The sequence below is a fragment of the Micropterus salmoides genome, unplaced genomic scaffold, assembly GCF_014851395.1.
Source record: "Micropterus salmoides isolate LMB-PRFRI ecotype aquatic unplaced genomic scaffold, ASM1485139v1 Ms_hic_scaffold_11, whole genome shotgun sequence".
NCBI classification, from domain to species: Eukaryota; Metazoa; Chordata; class Actinopteri; order Centrarchiformes; family Centrarchidae; genus Micropterus; species Micropterus salmoides.
Window position 1 is genome coordinate 18250240 of NW_024040152.1, and position 18564 is coordinate 18268803.

The 18564-nt window shown below is 40.4% G+C and overlaps 1 protein-coding gene across 3 annotated transcripts in view; it reads right to left on the reverse strand.

Moving 5' to 3' along the window:
* Positions 1 to 3126: 3126 nt before the first annotated feature.
* Positions 3127 to 18564, reverse strand: part of si:dkey-12j5.1 (probable assembly chaperone of rpl4) — a 28488-nt gene continuing 13050 nt past the window's right edge. For all 3 annotated transcript variants that reach the window (XM_038711587.1, XM_038711585.1, XM_038711584.1), the window contains exons 10-11: positions 14268 to 14420; positions 3127 to 5165 (exon numbers count right to left, since the gene is read on the reverse strand). In XM_038711587.1, coding sequence (XP_038567515.1) covers positions 4977 to 5165; positions 14268 to 14420 — 342 coding nt within the window. In that variant the 3' untranslated portion in view covers positions 3127 to 4976. The remainder of the gene's footprint in view (positions 5166 to 14267; positions 14421 to 18564) is intronic.

The following is an 18564-nucleotide window of genomic DNA, read 5'->3' on the forward strand; positions in this document are numbered from 1 at the left end:
CAGTGGGGCTGCGTTCAGCTCCCCCGGCTGTTCTCTGACTGTGCGGAAGAAAAGGCACCATTACACTTGGTCCCCCCCCCCCCATTCAGAGTCAACATATTTCACGTGTTCGAACCCTGTTGTACAGCACAGACTTTCACAGTACAATGTGCTTTGCAAAACTATGACACAGAGAAGGCACTCCCCATACATTTTCTCTCACAGTGACATTCATTAAAAGTTTTCTTGAGTCGTGGCAGAGTGTGACATACAGTACCAGGCGGTTCCGCTCCAATTTACATCCTTTTACTGAATCTCTGTGCCTGTTAGGAAAAGTAGTTATACTAACGGCAGGGATAATATTGTAACTGTTCTACTGAGCCACCGAATGACATTCAAAAGTTGCATTTGAAAATAAAGTTAAAAAGGATTACGATGCTAATTAGAATGTACTACAAACTGAATAGAAATTTGTGTTTTTCATCAGTTAAACAGTCGGTTTGCCGTCTTAGTAATATTGTTTGATCATTTAGCATTCTGCATTTCTGATGATTTTGAGTTGATGCATCACTTTGTTAACTTCTCTTAGCTTTTGAACTCGCATAAAGGTACAGTTCAAAGAGTAATCTGTCACCACTGATGCGTCAAAAAACTCTGCTGATGCTGCAATGAATGGAATGCTAAGTGGCTTCAGGTTGTTCAGAGATTTAACATCACAAAGATATATTACTGTGTATGGTTCTGAACCAGAAAAGGCACCTTTATCCTATAAAACGCCAGCCTATTTTCTGTTTTATTTTATTAATTTACTGTGCCTGCCTCTATCATTGTGGAGGGACTTGTTTGTGTAGGACTTGTATTATGTAGAAATAACTAGGCTTAGAGGAGGTAGTGGGCTCCCTGATACTCTTAAACTTGGCACAGTCACCCAAGGACATGACACTGTCAGCACATTGCTTACACTCCTCTGCACGCGCGCGCACACACACAGAGGTGTAATAGGGTATAATTTAGAAGGCTGTAATAGTGAGATGTGATGCTCTGTTGTAAGACAGCATGGCTAATTCCCCGGTTATGTTATCTCTGAGAGACAGATGTTCCCACCAAAGATTACTATGCACGCACACACAAAACAAAAACAACACACAGGCACAAACTGTGTGCATGCAGAGATGCATGAACACATTCAATCCTTAGACAATAGAAGCAGCAGGATAGTCTAAAACAGCCTTATTGACCAAAAACACAGATCAATGATGAAGGCGACTTGTCTGAGAGTTAATTATGAGATGTAATGAGTTTCTGCAGAATATAATGAAGAGAAAAACACTTCTCAGAGAAACTTTTCCTCAACAAATATTTAATTTAAAACAATAAAATGAATCTATATATATATATATATAAATAATGGACTGTGACCTCTTGCCATATCGATTCGAGGAAAAACATTTTTCCAATAACCACTGACAAACCATATAACCTTTTAATGATTATATTAAGCCCTGCAAAGCTGTTAGTATTAACCCTTTGTGTCAATCCATCAGCTACAGAGCGTTTCCCAGGTCAGATTCACTGCATCCATTACCCAGGAAATCCATCCTATAGAGGAAATGGTTTCACTGCAGAGGATAAAGGTTGGTTGATTCATGGTTTCTCACAGTTGCTGTCAGGAAAACCCTTGGGTCAGATAACCATCGCTCCCATTATGTCGTTAATTTGCTGTTTGATTGCACGGCCACAGCACAAAGAAAGAGATATAGATGAGTGACATGCAGTTCCCATCCGTCAATCCTCAAGTCTGGGGAGTCGATTTTTTACTTGGTCTTCTTTGTACCGCTTGTCTGAGTTTCTGTCTAGTAGTATCATAGAATATCCATAAAACCTCTCCTGGATCCAAACACAGGGTGTCCATGGTTCAAAAACATTGAAATAGTGGCTTTGAGAGGTTGAAAGAATTGCTTGTACACCTTGAAGCAAATTTAAGTGCTTGAGCGTGACTTCAAGAGAACAATTTACACAAATGAACATGCGAATGTGTGTATAAACAGTAGAATTGCCTCTCAAACTCCTTTCTCCTCTGAGCCCTGATCTCCCTCCTCCTGTTTCCGTTTAACTGGTTTCAGCTTTAAGACTCCAGATTCTGATAATTTCCCCCTTAATCCCTTCAGAGGAGCACCCTGCTTAACTCTCTAATTAAGTCAACGATACACGCATAGTAGAAGTAGAGGATAAACAGCACATGCACACACAGCTAGTAACATTGAGCTATCTGATGCATAGACAATTGGTGGTTGATATGTGTGTGTGTGTGTGTGTGTGTGTGTGTGTGTGTGTGTGTCTGAATTTCAATGATTAAGTCCCAATCAGGATGTTGTTATGACGACACATGCATTTTTAAGCTGTTAAGCCAGGATTATTCTCCCCTCCGCTCATCTCATTACTGTCGATTATTAAAAAACACATACAGGCACACACGCGCACACACAAATACTAATTATGGGTTGGTTTCCCTGGAGACCGAACACATGCTGCTAGGGACTCCAAAGATAGCTTGACATCCAGGTAAAAAAAAAGACAAATCTGCTTAATGTATGAATGCAGCTCAGGCATTAACCATGCATACATTGTAATGAATTCTTTATTTATGTATTTATTTGTTAATTCATGGACATCTGAAACACAAAAACATGAAAGATCAAACTATATCGATTTGTTTTGTGGCAATATTTTTATACAAGTCTGATTATTGCTCTGCTTTGGCCTCTCAGAGAGCCATTTTGGCCTTTCAGAGGGAGATTTTCAGCATAGAGCAGGAAAGAATGCGAGTAAACAGTGAGTGTCCTTTCCCGGTGATTGAATGTGTGTCCTTGTGTAGAAACTGCACTCCCCGCTCTCAGCAAGTGAAAATATTCCCGCAGTGCTGAGGCTGACGTACAGGTGAGAGAAAAGCCAAGGATTTTGAGATCACCTGAGGCTTTGTGTCCACTATGACCCACTCACACTAGGTCAGCTGAGAATAACCAGAAAGGGCTGACCGCTGATGTTCACTCACCCCTGGAGTCATTAATCACACAGCACTGCAGATGAGCTGCATGGACACATGCGGTAACACATACACACAAACACCCAAAAATGTAGAAACACACATACATACAAGAGACCATTTTAATTATAAAGCCAAATGCTAGATGACAGGATCACTTCAGGTAGTCAGTCCTGGAGGCCTGTACTCCTGGTGCATTATCATAAACTGAACATTGCACAGCAAAGGTCCAGTCCACAAATAACAACGCATCATATCACATTAAGCTATCGATATCTGCAGCATATACGCGCGCGCACATACAAACAATCACATAGGAAACTTTTCTCCTGGGCTTTATTTTACGCTCCTTAAACACAAACACACATCAGATCATGGTATCTGAACTCCTTTATTCCCAAACAGGCCTCTCAGCTTGCAGCTGGGTCACTATCAAGAGCAGGATCTCAGATAAAGTTCCTATTTACCGGTTATGAAATTCTTCAAAGGGGCTGCGCAGCAGTGAATGCCTGTGGTGTGTTGTGTTTGGTAACAGGCATGGACAAATACACTGTGGATGTGTCTTACAGCATGCACATCACATGCAATAGTCCCTTTACTACAAGGTATCTGGGGAGTTTATGACAAAAACTCCCCAGATATGCACTGATATGCACCAAAAATATATCAAGGCTTGAGAAAAGTCACAACTGTCCAATATATTTTGCAGGCGCATTAAATCTAATGTGCGAATGGCATTTTAAAATGATATTATGTATGAGACAAAAAGCAGGAACCAAAAGCAAGATACATATGGATGGACTATATGTGCAGATTTCCAGACATTAAAGAAACACAAATGTGGAAAAAATCAATCCAATATTGTCACAATAGAGGTTTTTAAAATGTTCATTCTGACATCTGTGTCATGAGCGTCTTACATTTCGTCTTACAAGTGTTTTGCTGTTGGTTCACAAAAAAATTCAAATCTTATACTGTTTTTCTCAACAGTAAGTAGCTGCATGTGTAGCCGTCTACCACTCAGATATACAAAGACTGCCTTTTCACCTTCACCACTCGATTGCATACAACATATAAAGGAAAATGAAAAGCATCGGCCCATTATTGTATGCCATTCGACTAAGCCATGCCATTACACTACATAACCCTGTCTGAGAATTTTAAAAGGCTGCAATGTGAAAACTAGTACAAAAAAAGAAGTCAGAGTTGCCCGTTTCTCCTTTCTGAAAGGCTTTGTGCCAGCCACTTTGAACTTTCTAGCAGAGAGAGAGAGAGAAACACATGCTGCATTACTTCATGTCAAATTCTCTCTATTGTGACTTGTCTTGTTGAATCCAATAAGTTAACAAAAAAAGGAGGAAAATCCAAAGCAGGCGAGTAAACTGAATGGCATAAAGATTCAAGAATTGCACATAAACTTGGAATATTAGAACCGTTACATGTAAAGATAGGATTAACTGTTTGCTGGCAGACACAGTTTCCTAATAATGCTTACACCCTGATGAGATATTTCACTTTACAGCAGTCAGAGAAGGAAACTGCTGCTATTGCTGCTGTTGTATTGAGGAAGAGCTGAAGTAATTAATGTGCAGCCTTTGTGTGTTTTGTTACATTTGAGAAACCAATGCGTGGGTGTGTATAAGAGGTAAAAGCATTCAAAGGTGTTTTGTTTTGGCTGCCGGTTAGAAGTAAAGCTCTAAAACTAATTTCTTTCATCAACATCTGTCAAGGAGATTAAGGGAAGCATTACTCAACTGACTAAAAGAGATTGAGCAGACTGCAGCTTTTAATGCCACTCTTTTTGTGCATCTCACTTGTATTCAAATTTCATCTTTGGGTGTGAAAGGGTAATCAATAAAAAAAGGCACTTTAGAGAGTGCACCAGAACATTTAAACTAGAGGGAAGCATGATGGGCAAACGTGAAATCACAGAGTACAAGCAAGGGACTGCGGGTCAGTGTTCCATGGGTGCCTCTGCATTGTTCTCCTCTTCCTCCTCCTCCTCATCATCACTACAGGGTTCATAGTCTTCATCCAAGACTGGGTCTACCTCTTCTCCCTCCATCTCTCCTCCCAGCTCGCCTAACAGCTGCTCCACGTGCTCCAACATCGGGTGGTCATCACATCGCAGCTTACTGTACAGCTGGGGAAGAGGGAGAGAAAAAAAAAAGAGACAAAAAATGATGATGCAAGTGTGTAATGGGCTAGTAAGTAGATGGTAAAAATGGAAATTTTAAATAGAAAGTAGGTTATACAGCAGAAACGTTGAGACTGAACAAGTGCAAAAATCATACCGTGGAGGCATTATGAGACATGAGATATGGTGAGTGAAAAGCTCTTAACAGAAGCTCTTGCGTTGTGTTGCTGAATATAACTGTGCATCACTACAACATCAGTAGGCAGCAGCTTGGAGTTGAGGAAAAGTGAGCAGCCCTGAGGTTTTAAGTCTCTAAGTGCTAGTTAGGCCGCCTGAAATATCCAATATCAGCTGCCTTCTGTCAGCAAAGCAGTCACGGATCTCAAAACGCTGGTAAACAGTTTTTGTCTTTCATTTGGCAAATCAGCACATTTGATATACCGTTCAGCCGCACAGAAGACAAAAAGACCATTTATCTTCCTCTTGCTGTTACAACACGCATGCGTACACACGCACAGAGAAATGTATCCTGAAGCACATATGGTTATGTGGCGTACATGTGCACGAGCGCACACATAATCAAAGCTGTTATCTCGGTGAAATATGCCGTGAAAGAGCAAGATAAAAAAGTCCTGTTCTCAAAGCAGGCAGCAGATTTATCTCTGTAAAAATACCCTGCTTGTGTATAATTACTGAGCTCAAAGTGGAGTCGGGTGATAAAACTACTGGCGCTACCACTAAGGACAGCAAGCACAACACTGTGTTATGTGGGAACTGATACAGCAATTTGCATTTATGCTTTTATTTCCAGAAACAAAACTAGAGAGAAAAAGAGGGTAAGTAGGGAATGGTATATACGATCTAGGAATACTATTCTACCACACACACACACACAGTCACTTGAGCTCATGGACAATAAGCAGCTGAGTGCCATTATTCTTACTAAAAGTGTAACGAGGCCAAGAGAGTGAAGAAGTGTGTGTGTGACTGCTTTGCCCCAGGACCAGTCTCTAAGCAACAGCAGGTCCTGACAGGAGACACGCATTCCCATGGGAACTCATTTGGAGTGTAAGAGTGTGCAGTGTGTGTGTGTGTGTGTGTGTGTGTGTATATTTAAGTGGATGCCGTCTCTGCAGGTTGGAGCTCCAGAGATGTGGAGCGTGACCCAGGTCCAGGCACAGGGTCTGATGCCAGGGGAGAGCTGACCCTCTCGGTCTCTCCACAGTACCACACATACATACAAACCCACCCCAACTGATATTCATTCTGTCACTCTGAAATGCCTGGAGATGTTTATCCAGAACGAACGCTCTGAATAAAAGTCAGGTTTGCTTTATGATACGCTGCTCAATACCCAGAATAATTGCACATTACTGCCTTGGGTAAGAGGTGGAGGGTGTCTTTCATATGAGTTGCATAAGAAAAACAATCTAAGAAATACAGCGAATGTGGGCAAAAATTGTATGTTCTACAATGCTGAATCGTATTTGGAAATTGTATTTATATGTGGTGATATTTCCTACGAATCAATAGTGTAGTGTGTCTGCTGGATAGGTTGTGATTATTTATTGTGATGCTTTCAGTTATAGCTACACAAACAAGAGCTATTCTTTACACATTCTGCACCGAACGCTGCTGAGATCAGCACCGCCGTCGCAAAAAACACAGGCATTTTTCATTTACAACAGCCTATGTTTTCTCTTCTCACTTTCACGGCCCAGAGAGCTGCCTAGAGAGGGAGGGAGATTGTTGTGTAAGTGTATGTAATCGTATAACTTTTTCATGGTCCACTTTGCTCTACTTTCAAGCCCAAAGTCACAGCCCAAAGCACACTTGACCACCAGCACACACAACATATGCACTTAACACATGCCATGGTACATGGACTCATCTGTTTTCACATTCTACCCACTATTCTTTTTAGCCAAGCTGGTGCCATGGCACTAGCAGTGGCAATATCTATCTGCCAGAAAGTCAGTCCACCACTTCATTCCAGACTAAAGTATCTTAACAACTGGATGGATTTGGTGACTTTTCCTCCAGCACCATAATCAGGTCAAAATTTTACTTGATCACATACCTGCAAAACTAATGACATTCCCATCAGCCCCAGCCATACTTTGTGTTTAGTGTTAATTAGCAAATGGTGGCATGCTCACATACTAAACTCAGATGGTGAACATGGTAAATTATACACCTGCTAAATAACAGCATGTTAGCATTGTGAGCATGCAGACATTAGCATTTAGCTCAATGCCCCACTGTGCCTAAGTACAGCCTCACAGAGCTGTTAGCATGACTCTTGTCTTTTGTATACTCCCATGTGATGTTGTTGAAATGATTAAGGAATTTTATAAATTTTAAGTCGTTACTGTTCTTCATCCTGGACATACAGCCACTGGCAGTGAGCCACAGTTAGTATAATAGAAGATAACAGGGTCAAAATAACTCATAATATTGAGTGGACACACAATAGCAGCATATTGTTAAATAATAATGTAATAGTAATGCCCTTTGCTACAGTACGTTCATCTGGGAACTGGCAAACCTTGAGAAATTTTGGAACCCAATTTGAAACTTGTGATTCTTCTCTGAGCTCCAAGTTTATAGCCATGTTCGCATTAGTTTGGGTGCACAATAGAGCATAAGTGCTTCTCATGCTGAATGAGGTCTCACTCTGTTTATTGACATTATACTGTCACCTGCACTACAGATTTAATTTTGAAAGAGTATGAAAGAAAAATTTACCAAACTACAACTCATAACATAAATAAGTTTTTTTTCTGCCCATATTGCTGTAACACGTTTTACATATGACAGAAATACAGTCATTGGAAAAGGAATCTGGGGTTTTTGGATTAAAGAGCAGCGGACCTTAGATGATCCGATCAACCGCACCAGGCACCACAGCGGGTGCGGTAATCACCCAGTGGAGAAGAAAGAGAGCCGGGATAGGAGCCATGCTGGCCCAGCTTGGATTTAAGGCTGCTCCTAAAGTTTTGGTCCGAACAAAATTGGACTCAGGTTGGCCAAGTAACGGAAATCAGAGACTGTTGTGTCCACATTATTACAGAGACCTGTTTATCAACATCCTAGATCAAGCAGGTGGACCGTGTACGAGCCGTCAGAGCGCAAGGTGTTTTACATCAATGATGCTTGGTGCTCAAACACAGTCAAAATAAATGGACACTGTTTCTCAAAGGTCTAATGGTTGAGTTATTTTGTGAGTGATATTGAGTTTGTAACTCCCTTCTGCTACATAGTAGACAATACACATTAATATAAAAGCAATTATAAAAATACTCAGACTCAAAAGAAATAAACTATAATCAGTGGAGCAGTGCTGAGGATGAATTTGAGCGTTGCTACGTTGTGGTATTTGTCCCGCCCCACCTCTACTGTGATTGGACAGCTGAGTAAAAAGTGACAGTGACGAGTGCAACGTTTTTCCCAAAGTGGAACATTTTTAACTCTCGGGGACCGGAAAAAACGCTCAGTGCTCAGCGCGGAAAAGAAGCTCAGTGCCTTGTCATGCTGCTGCCGTTTTTACCATGTTGTAATAACACAGCACTCCCATTGCAATGAACTGAAAAAAGACGCTGGCGTCAGAAAAAAAAAAAACGCTTTGGTGGGCATGGGCCCTAAAAGTCTGATAGCTTGGGTGGAAAAACTGCTCTGTAGTCTGGTAGTGCGGCAGCAGAAACCTCTATATCTCTTCCCAGAAAGCAGCAGGGTGAACAGGCTGTGGCTGGGTGGGTACTGTCCTTCAATATCCTTTGGGCTCTGCGCAGGCACCTCACCGATATCACTGATGCTTGGGAGATGGGTACCAATATTTTAATCACACATTGCAGAGCCCTCCGGTCCTGGGCCGTGCACATCCCATGCCAGTTAGTGATTCAGTCAGGATGCTTTCTGTTGCTCCTCTGTAAAAGCTGACAAGAACTAGGCACAGGTGGGTTTTTTGCCTTCTTAAGCTTCCTCAACAAATACTGCAAAATGTTCTAGGTGTATATGTGCATGTATATGCATATAAACAACTGTGTATTTCGTTTAATTTATATGTTACCATATTAAATATACATTTAATTATCTGTAAAAAATTTTGTGTGTAGCGTAAACAATATAAGAAATAAACTACCTTAAAATTAATTTCTGTCTCTATTCTTACTTAATTCCTTTGGACACATCTACAGTTTGGTCCAGGAAAGATTATCTGTAAGTGCTTATCTTTTGTTCAGTATGCTGTCGACAAAAATGGAATAATAAAGCACTAATGTACCCTTCCCAGAAAATTGTTTTCTTTTCCGCTCATTTCTTGGTAGAAACCTTTTTCTACAATTCATATGGCAGAATAAAGATAGGCTGATTATGTAGTGAAAGCCTAATCATTCCATCATTGTTCACCTTCTGTTCCACATCTATGCTTAACTTCCCTTTTCATTTCACCTCTTCTTTCATTTCATTTGCTAATCCCTTCATTCTCCCGGCTTGTCTCCTGACCATTTTCCCCTTGTGTCCCCTCCTCTCAACTTCCCTCTGTATCCTCAATCCTGCTCTGCCCATCCTTTTTCTGGACCAAACAGAGCCCTCCTACTGTACAACTCTACAGTACTAACAGAGCAATAATTAGATGAATTGTTTCAACACATCTTCCTCTTAACTTCTGTCTCACTCTATCCTACAAACACTTACAAATACTTCTTCGCTGGCAAGGGTGTGACACTGGCTGAGATTAGACCTTCATGAGTGTGAACAGTTCATGTCGCTGGAAGTCTTAGGAGGGCTGACCACAAACTCACTCATGCACAGACGCACGCACGCGCCTTAACACTTCAGTCCTCCTGTCACATCATTAGTAGGGAAAGGCATAAAAATGACATGACAAGCACACCTTGGTCAAACCATACCCACGACCATATACCTGCTCATGGGATACTCTTTCAGCCACATCAAATAGTAAAGCTTTTGACCTCCGTTTGCCCTGGCTGCCTCTGTGCACACTCACACACACGTGCGCACATGCACACACATATATAGCATTGTCCTGTGTGCATACAACTGCAGATCCTTCTTCAATCACACCCTATCTGGCTGAGACTCAAATTCCATTTCACGTCCGGTTTACTATTGATTTTACCCTCGCCACTATTCACCAGCTACACACCCTACACCCACACAACCACACACACACCCGTATCCCATATCCAATCTGTTTCCTCTCCACCTCCCCTTTCATTCTCTTACTCTTGCTCACCCTCTGCACCTCTCCTACACATCTTTCTTGTCCTCTCAAGCCATCCATTCTTCCCTATCACTCCTTTTTAGAGCACCTCAGGTGAATGCAGTGTGTGTGTCTGAGCATGCATGTGTATCAATCACAGAAGCGATGAATAATGAAGACATTTCTTAACAAATAATTAGATATGCAAGTTGGCACACACAACTTACCAATTAAATGTGCGCATCCATATAAAGGTGCGCCTATGCATACTTTCTCTCACGGTTTCACAGCACAAACACATGGACACACACATGCACACACAGCAAAGTCATAAAGTATGCAGAGAAATGGACTGGCGCCAAAACAAGCCGTTGGGCTTTGAGGCCTCATTTCCATGTTGGAGCCCATTTTAACTAGCAGACTGACTCATCGTTAATAATTAACACTCACAGTGATGCTCAGAAACAAAGCTCTGATATAAACAAGGGAGAATCTCGACTACACAATATAGACTACACGTGAGCAAAAGTGCCGAGCTGAGGAATTAAGTGCACCACAAAAGAGGGCTGTTTTCTCTCCACATTCCACCTCACCTTTTCAAGGTCTTTGTGCATTTACCTTACCACATTATTCTGTGCCTGTTGCTTCACTCACTCTACAAAGAAACTGCTATGCTGTTTACTTGTCACGCTCTGACAGCTCACCCAATCTTTCACCGTTTTCCACCTTTTTATTCCTTTGCATTCTTTCCCTCTGTGCAAAGGTACTTAATTCTCCCTATTTTTCCAATTCCATTTTTTTTTCAATTTGTTTTTCTTTTCTTTATTAACTCGCCAAAAAGCTGGCAGCTCAAATCTATATGCTCCCAAGTGCCTTCCTTTTCCTCCCCACAGTTTCTTCAATTCTCCCTCTTGGCAGCTCAAAGCCCACTTCGCTCCTGCCGCAGCTGTGGACATCCCCAGTGGATGCTAGTTAGACAGGCCTGTCACTACACTGCTGGCCAGAGAGACAGATATCAATATATTGCCACTCTGCTGCCCCTACTCATCTGTAGAGGAACACGGTAGGTTGGGAGAGGAGGAGAGAGGGTGGGGAGGTGAAAGGGAGAGGGAGGTAAAGAGACAGGGAAAAAAACATAGGTGGGGCTTGCCATCCCGCAGTCTGTGCTATCTGATTTACAAGCCTATTGGATTTTAGACTAACATGAATCACAGCTCCATAGAGGCATTGCTCCCTGACAGAATGACAGAATGAATGAGACACATCGCTCCGACTATGTATGTGTGTGTGTGTGTGTGTGAGGGGGAATGGGAGAAAGACAGGGGTGTAGTTAAACATTATTGAAATTGTAATAAAAAGAAACTTCTATGGCAACAGTGGAGCTTAGTTGGGATCCTCTCACATTCACAGTCCTACATTTAGGGGAGAGCCGGGACAATCATTTTTTTTTGAATGACGAGTTGTGTTTACTGCTTCATGTGCCGTGGTCATGATCACACAACGGATTAGTTAGTACTTTAAACATCCTGAAGTTTTAAATGTCAAAGTGTTACAGTTTAGAAGCTAGTGAAGTTTAAAAATCAGGAGATGAAACACCTGTTTCAATCGTCCCGACACGTAGCCATTCCACCTTACGTACATACGGCAGGAGAGGGGTAGACCGGGAATACAGGCTGAAAATGTACATAAAAAGGGCAGCCAATATCTAATCCAAATGCGCATTAACTGTTGAATATTCTAGTTAGCTAGCCAAGTTATATTTATATTATTTTTTATTAAGAAAATGGACATAATAAGTTGGCAGTTACATATTAAGAAGGACAATGTCAAGCATTCTAAATAAAAACAAGAATAACAATTTAAATGTATATTGTTGTGTTTCTTCTGTCCCACCCCTGTGTTTTGATTGTATTCAGATCATGTACTTAAACTAAAACTACCAATACCACACTAAATACTCCAAGACAGTACCCATGGGGGTGATAATGAGAGCCCTCCCCCCGTATAAAAAAAAAGAAGCAAAAATGGAGACTACATTGACCATTTGAATTTGCATTTAAATGAATGGTCTGTGATTTCTCCAAGATAATGGCTGCCCATCGATTTGTTTTGGTCAGTTGCTTACAGTTTACTGAATTTGAACACACCTACCAATTTGACAATTGCATTGTGACTGGACAATATCATTTTTAACTAATGTTTCAAATGTCTTGTTTTGTCCATCCATCCATCGTCAACCGCTTATCCTATGTACAGGGTCGCGAGGGGCTGGAGCCAATCCCAGCTGACATCGGGCGAAAGGTGGGGTACACCCTGGACAGGTCGCCAGTCCATCGCAGGGCCACACATAGACAGACAACCACTCTCACTCACATCCACACCTAAGGACAATTTCGGAGACACCAATGAACCTAGCCTGACTGTCTTTGGATGGTGGGAGGAAGCCGGAGCACCCGAAGAGAACCCACGCGGACATGGGGAGAACATGCAAACTCCACACAGAAAGGCCGGGGCAACTGGGGTTTGAACCCACGACCTTCTTGCTGTGACGCGACAGTGCTAACCACTCCACCTCCCGTCTTGTTTTTTCCAAACCTCAAAATTATTAAGTTTCCTGCCTTTTAAATCAAATTGTCACATATCAGACATATCATTTTTGCATAATTCATTACCAACTATGACCTATGGAATAACCTTAGTAACTAGGAATTACGGCTGTCAGATAAATGTAGAGGAGTAGAAGTACAGTGTTCTGAAATGGAAATACTAATACTCAAATTTCTACTGAAGTAGACAGACAACTCGTATGAAATGTTTATTACTGTAACGTACACTGAACAAAATTCTAAACGCAACACTTTTGTTTTTGCCCCCATTCATCATGAGCTGAACTCAAAGATCTAAGACTTTCTTTTTTTTTTTTGTACACAAAAGGCCTATTTCTCTCAAATATCGTTCACAAATCTGTCCAAATCTGTTAGTAAGCATTTTTCTTTTGCCGAGATAATTTCAGAAATAATTGCATATCAAGATGCTGATCAGACAGCATGGGTATTGCACAGCGGTGCCTAATGCAGCATTCAGACCAACCGCAAATTTCCTCCTCGCGACGCTTTCCTCGCATGAGTACATTCGCTGCAAGTGTTCACACACAACGCGAGAAGGAGATTTTAACGCGATAACATGAATAAACACAACTCGCCATTACTACAGCTGTATGAACCCAAAGTAAACATTTTGCTGTGATTAAATAGCAATAAACGGATTAAACTGATGCCGAAAGAACTAAAACATGATGCAGATTTGTTTTCATATGAATTCATGCTTTGTCAGGGCTGTAAGCAAGACAGCAGGACAACAATTCTAAAATGTTTGTTTTCTGAAATGTGTGGAGAGGGCTGCAACCTTTGGACAAATAAACACCCGTAGTTGGCCTGGATTATGCCCTTACAATTATGCCGTTTACCCGTGGGAGGAGCTCAAAGTTAACTGCTTTTATTAAATTAGCTTTTTACTTTAGTTATTGGGATTACAACATTGATTTATCTCCACTTGCGCTTCTCAGCAGCTAGCTTCCGTGCATTTCCGGTTCCCCTGTTGTTGAGCTCTGTTGGACTACTACTTCATATTTATTTAAACAGACATTTTTGGTGTTTTTGTTAGATGAATGTGGAATGTGAGGCATATCACTGGTATATTTAGAGCAGCGTGAGTTGACTGCCTGAACTAGCTTGTAGGCGTTGCTCCATTACTTGAGTAAATTAGTTACTTTCCACCACTCACTGTGCACTACTGAATAATTAGTCAATGATATAAATGAACCACAACTATACTGTATCTGCATTTGTAGGCAGATGTAATGACATTTTCTCGACGTGAATTACCTTTTTAGCATTGGTCAGGTACGATCTGGCCGCTTCCTTCAATGCCTTCCATTCTTCCATCTCCTCCTCAGTTACTTCTCTTCCCCCTCTTTCTTGCTGCTCCTTAGCTTTTTCCAACTGGAGGTAGCACACCCAGCCGGAGAGATACCACACCTGGGAGGCACAGAGAAAGAGAGGAGGTTTGAGGGGGGGGCATGAGGCACAGAAATTCAGAGAGAGAGAAAGTGTTCTTTGTTGCAGTAAGTGAGCTGTGACAAGGGAAAAAGATTTGTTACACTCACGGAGCATGTCTGCATGAAATCCCACAATCCTTCTTTGACAAGGTTTCACACATATGGAATCGCACAGACAGAAGCTATCCATCACTTATAAAATAACTGTCAACATGATCCAATCCTGACATACAGTATACTGTAAACGCACATACTGTAGATTCACAATGAATTCAAATCTGTGACTTGACCATCTCACCATCTGTCAAATTTGTTTTTCATTTCTATAGCAAAGATGCAATTACTTTATTGAAACATAACATAACTAAAACATAATACAAATATGGCCGCAAGCAGCAATGATCGGGATCCAAGCAAGTTGTGAAAAAAGCAACATTTGACATTTTCAGAGAAGAACAGATGCAGACAACTTGAGAGATTAAAGTGATGAAGAATTAGGACTTGGAGATAACAGCGGAAACGCAAACTTGATTTTAATATGTACCTGACTACTGGGTGACATGTTCAACCCACCTGCAACATTTTGTGTTTCCAAGATTTAAAGTTTAAGATGCACAAACACTTTTAAGCAGAGAAAAATAAACAATAAAGTGTTATGGGATCCAAATAAAATTGGAGAACTTAGAGTCACTCTGATCATCCCCATTGTGAGAAAGTCTGAGTTGGTCACCTGGGGATTTGAACCCTGGAACTTCAGATCTCCAGAATAGGTGACCTACCAACCGAGCTACTGGTGAGAGCCAGTTTCTACACACATGTGCCAGACCTGGATAGTTTTGTCAGTTTGAACTTAAAACGCTTACAACAGTGAAGATGTTGGTGAGAAAATTCGGGGGGGGGGGGGGTCACACATCATTCTGCTGGTTTTGGGTGTGTTGTCAATTATTTTGATAGGATTTGATTAAAAACTGAGCAAAAAAGATAATTTGTTGTGCATACTGTACAAGTTACATCAAGATACTGAATATCACTGCAGACTCACCGTTTCACAGATCTAAAAACCCCTTGAAACACTTGATATCAGCCATCTAGAGAATGTCTGTGTCGACGGTAGTGTTTGAAGAAAGACTTGAGATGTTAATTGATTTAGCATATTTTGAAAAATATAGAGGGACTGACTTCTGAATTGACCATAGATTGCAGTGAGGCAAACGTTAGTCACAAATCAGTGGATGTGCTCAAAAAATTTCAGCTCTCTAGGACGTCCGGGTGATTTTCTTAAGATTTTTTGAATAGGAATGAGAAATGTCTAGAAATTTCCATTTCTTGTAATAAGCCACGCCCACTCTGAGCAATCATTACCAAATTTTATACATCAACTGAGTAGTGACCCTTGATCGTAAAAAAACTAACTTTGTACGAATCCATGCAACGAATTATGAGGTATAAACTTTTTGCAAGTATAGTGCCCCCTAGTGGAAGAATATCCCAGACTGCTCAGCAAAACAGACGCATCAAGTTTGGTTAAAATAGCTTAAGCCAATTTTGATATACGGGCATTTATGTAAAATTGTACGTAAATACACAAAAGTAAAAATGTATGAAAAAAAAAAAAGTCCTTTAGATAACTTTTGATCAGCAACGTTCGTAGATGATCCTGCCAAAGTTTCAGGTCGCAAAAATAGGTTTTAGAGAAAAATGATAAAAAGTCATATAATTTTATATTTTTAGAGCAGAAGACTATTGGAGCAAAGATACAGATGAATCTAGAAATTAAAATAATGAAAGAAGTTTGACTCTAAGCAAAGCCGTTTTTGGAGATAATTGCAAAACCGCAAAGTTGATTGTTATAGAGCCACCATGAGGTCTATGAGTGCGATTTCTTTTTTTTTACCTGAGTAATGGGTGGAATTTGCAACCCATCTGCCAATTTTGGTGAGTTTTCGTCCAGCAGTTTTTGCAGCCCAAACACTTTTAGCAGAGAAAAAGAAGAAAGAAAGAAAGAAGAATAATGGGAACAAAAACAACAGGGCTTTGCTGCTTGGATCCCTAATAAAATAAAAAATAAATGCCCTAAGACAAATATCTTCTTTGCATTTCAAATTCTATAATACTCTTTAAGGACAAAATCATTTTTAATAATCTCTTCATTAACTGTTAATCGTTTGATTCGACACATAATTTCAATTTTTTTATATTTATTATGCATGTCTTTCTGCCTGGATAGAAATCATACAGAAACGAAAATACCACAGTCCAGTGGCCTATCTCAGAAAGATGGATTAGTGAACTAACAAACTAACTCAGCCACTCTGGTTTCCTGGTTGCACATTGGTGACTCATTTCTCAGTGATGTACATCATCACGGTGATTTCAGCTATACACCATGCCTGCTCCAGAGCAGGTTAGGTTCATGGCCTGAAATGCTAAACATGTAAAACACCAGGCAAATTACCCACTTTAGCTAAACAAAACAGCATATATAAATATCAGTTAGTTAAGATGACCTGTAATGCAATGAAATGTACTTTTACATATTGATGCAATGTGATTTGTCCATTACACTGCAGATATTATTTATATTGATATATTTATTGGAAAATGAATGAGACAATATAAATATGAAATACTTGCATAGGTTCAAGGTGACAACACACACACACACACACACACCCTTTACAGTGATATACTGACATTGCCAGGTGCCATGTTTATATATATGTTTATAAGACTTTTTTTCTATTTTGCTTTACATTCTAGTGTGGTAATATCTTATTTCCTTTCTAGGTATATTACTTTTTACAGCTACAATGTCTACATAATAAGAAAAGCATCCGCACACTCCAATGTGCGCAATATTCCCTTACTGAGTCAAGCTTCTGATGAAGGACTTTCTTCCAGCATCATGGTTGTTAAATTGACACTTTTTCACCAGGAGACCAACAGTATCATTTTATTTTAAATACACAGCTTTAGATCCATCAAAGCAGCAAATAATTGGCTCTTTTTTCAAAGTCCAGCTTCCTTTATTAAAACTTCCAAACAGCTGGATCAGATTGGGGCAACAGAGCACAACTAGATCAATCACTGGGAGAACAAAATAATGTCAAGAATAATAAATCATTATCTTCGCTTATGTCATTATGTCGCTCCAGTAGTTCTCTTTTACACTATTCAAATACACTTTTGACATTTGCCAAAGCTAATAAATTTCATGTGTAAAACACAGCTGTTTTCCTAGCTAATTTATTTGCAAATATTTGATAATGATTTAGCCTCTTCTGTTGCAAACGTACAACCCTTAGCAAGATTCTGACACTAGATGTGTGGGCACCAATCAACCTCAATTCAAAAGAGCATCATGTATAAACCATATGTTAAATAAAATAAATAAATAGAAACCTAGAACATTGTTTTGAAATAATCCCATTGCCCCACAGAGTTCAGTCAACAGTCAGCGGAGGCATATTTTTAACTGTAAGTTAGGATGCTGATACACCAAAATCAGCTTGTTCTCTTTCTCCTACATAATCACATACACAGTGCTATGCCTGCTCTTCCAAACACAATCATATTCAACTCAGTGAACTTGGAGGTGTGTGTGCGCCTCTCATCTAAGGCCACAGATCAACCACCCACTGTTCTTCAAGAACCAAAATACAAATATTAGCTTTATTCATTATTCATTGAGGGCAGAGGCAGTGGGACCCGCACCTCTGCCAAATCAGCCATTTAGCTAACAAACACTTCAAGGCATGCCACACTGAATTCAGAATTGCAGCTCAGCATGCTGAGTGGGAGGCTACCCCCTGCAGCCAAACTTATCAGAACAGCAGCAGCACTGGATAGATGTAGTAATGCTGCAGAACCAGCAGTATGACATTTGTTATCACTGAAAGATTTTTATGTGAATGCAGAACCTAGAAAAAAAATCTTTACTTCTTCACAAATGAAAACCATGCCTCCTTAACAGCTAGAACAAGGCAAGACCATTCTTTACAGATGGTCCACTGCGCAATATTTGTGTATGTGGTAAAGATGGCTTGTGTATCTCCACTCAAAATTAAAACATGAGAAAGTTAGCTAATTAAGAACTTCAGAAATCCCTCTCTAGCCTTCCACAA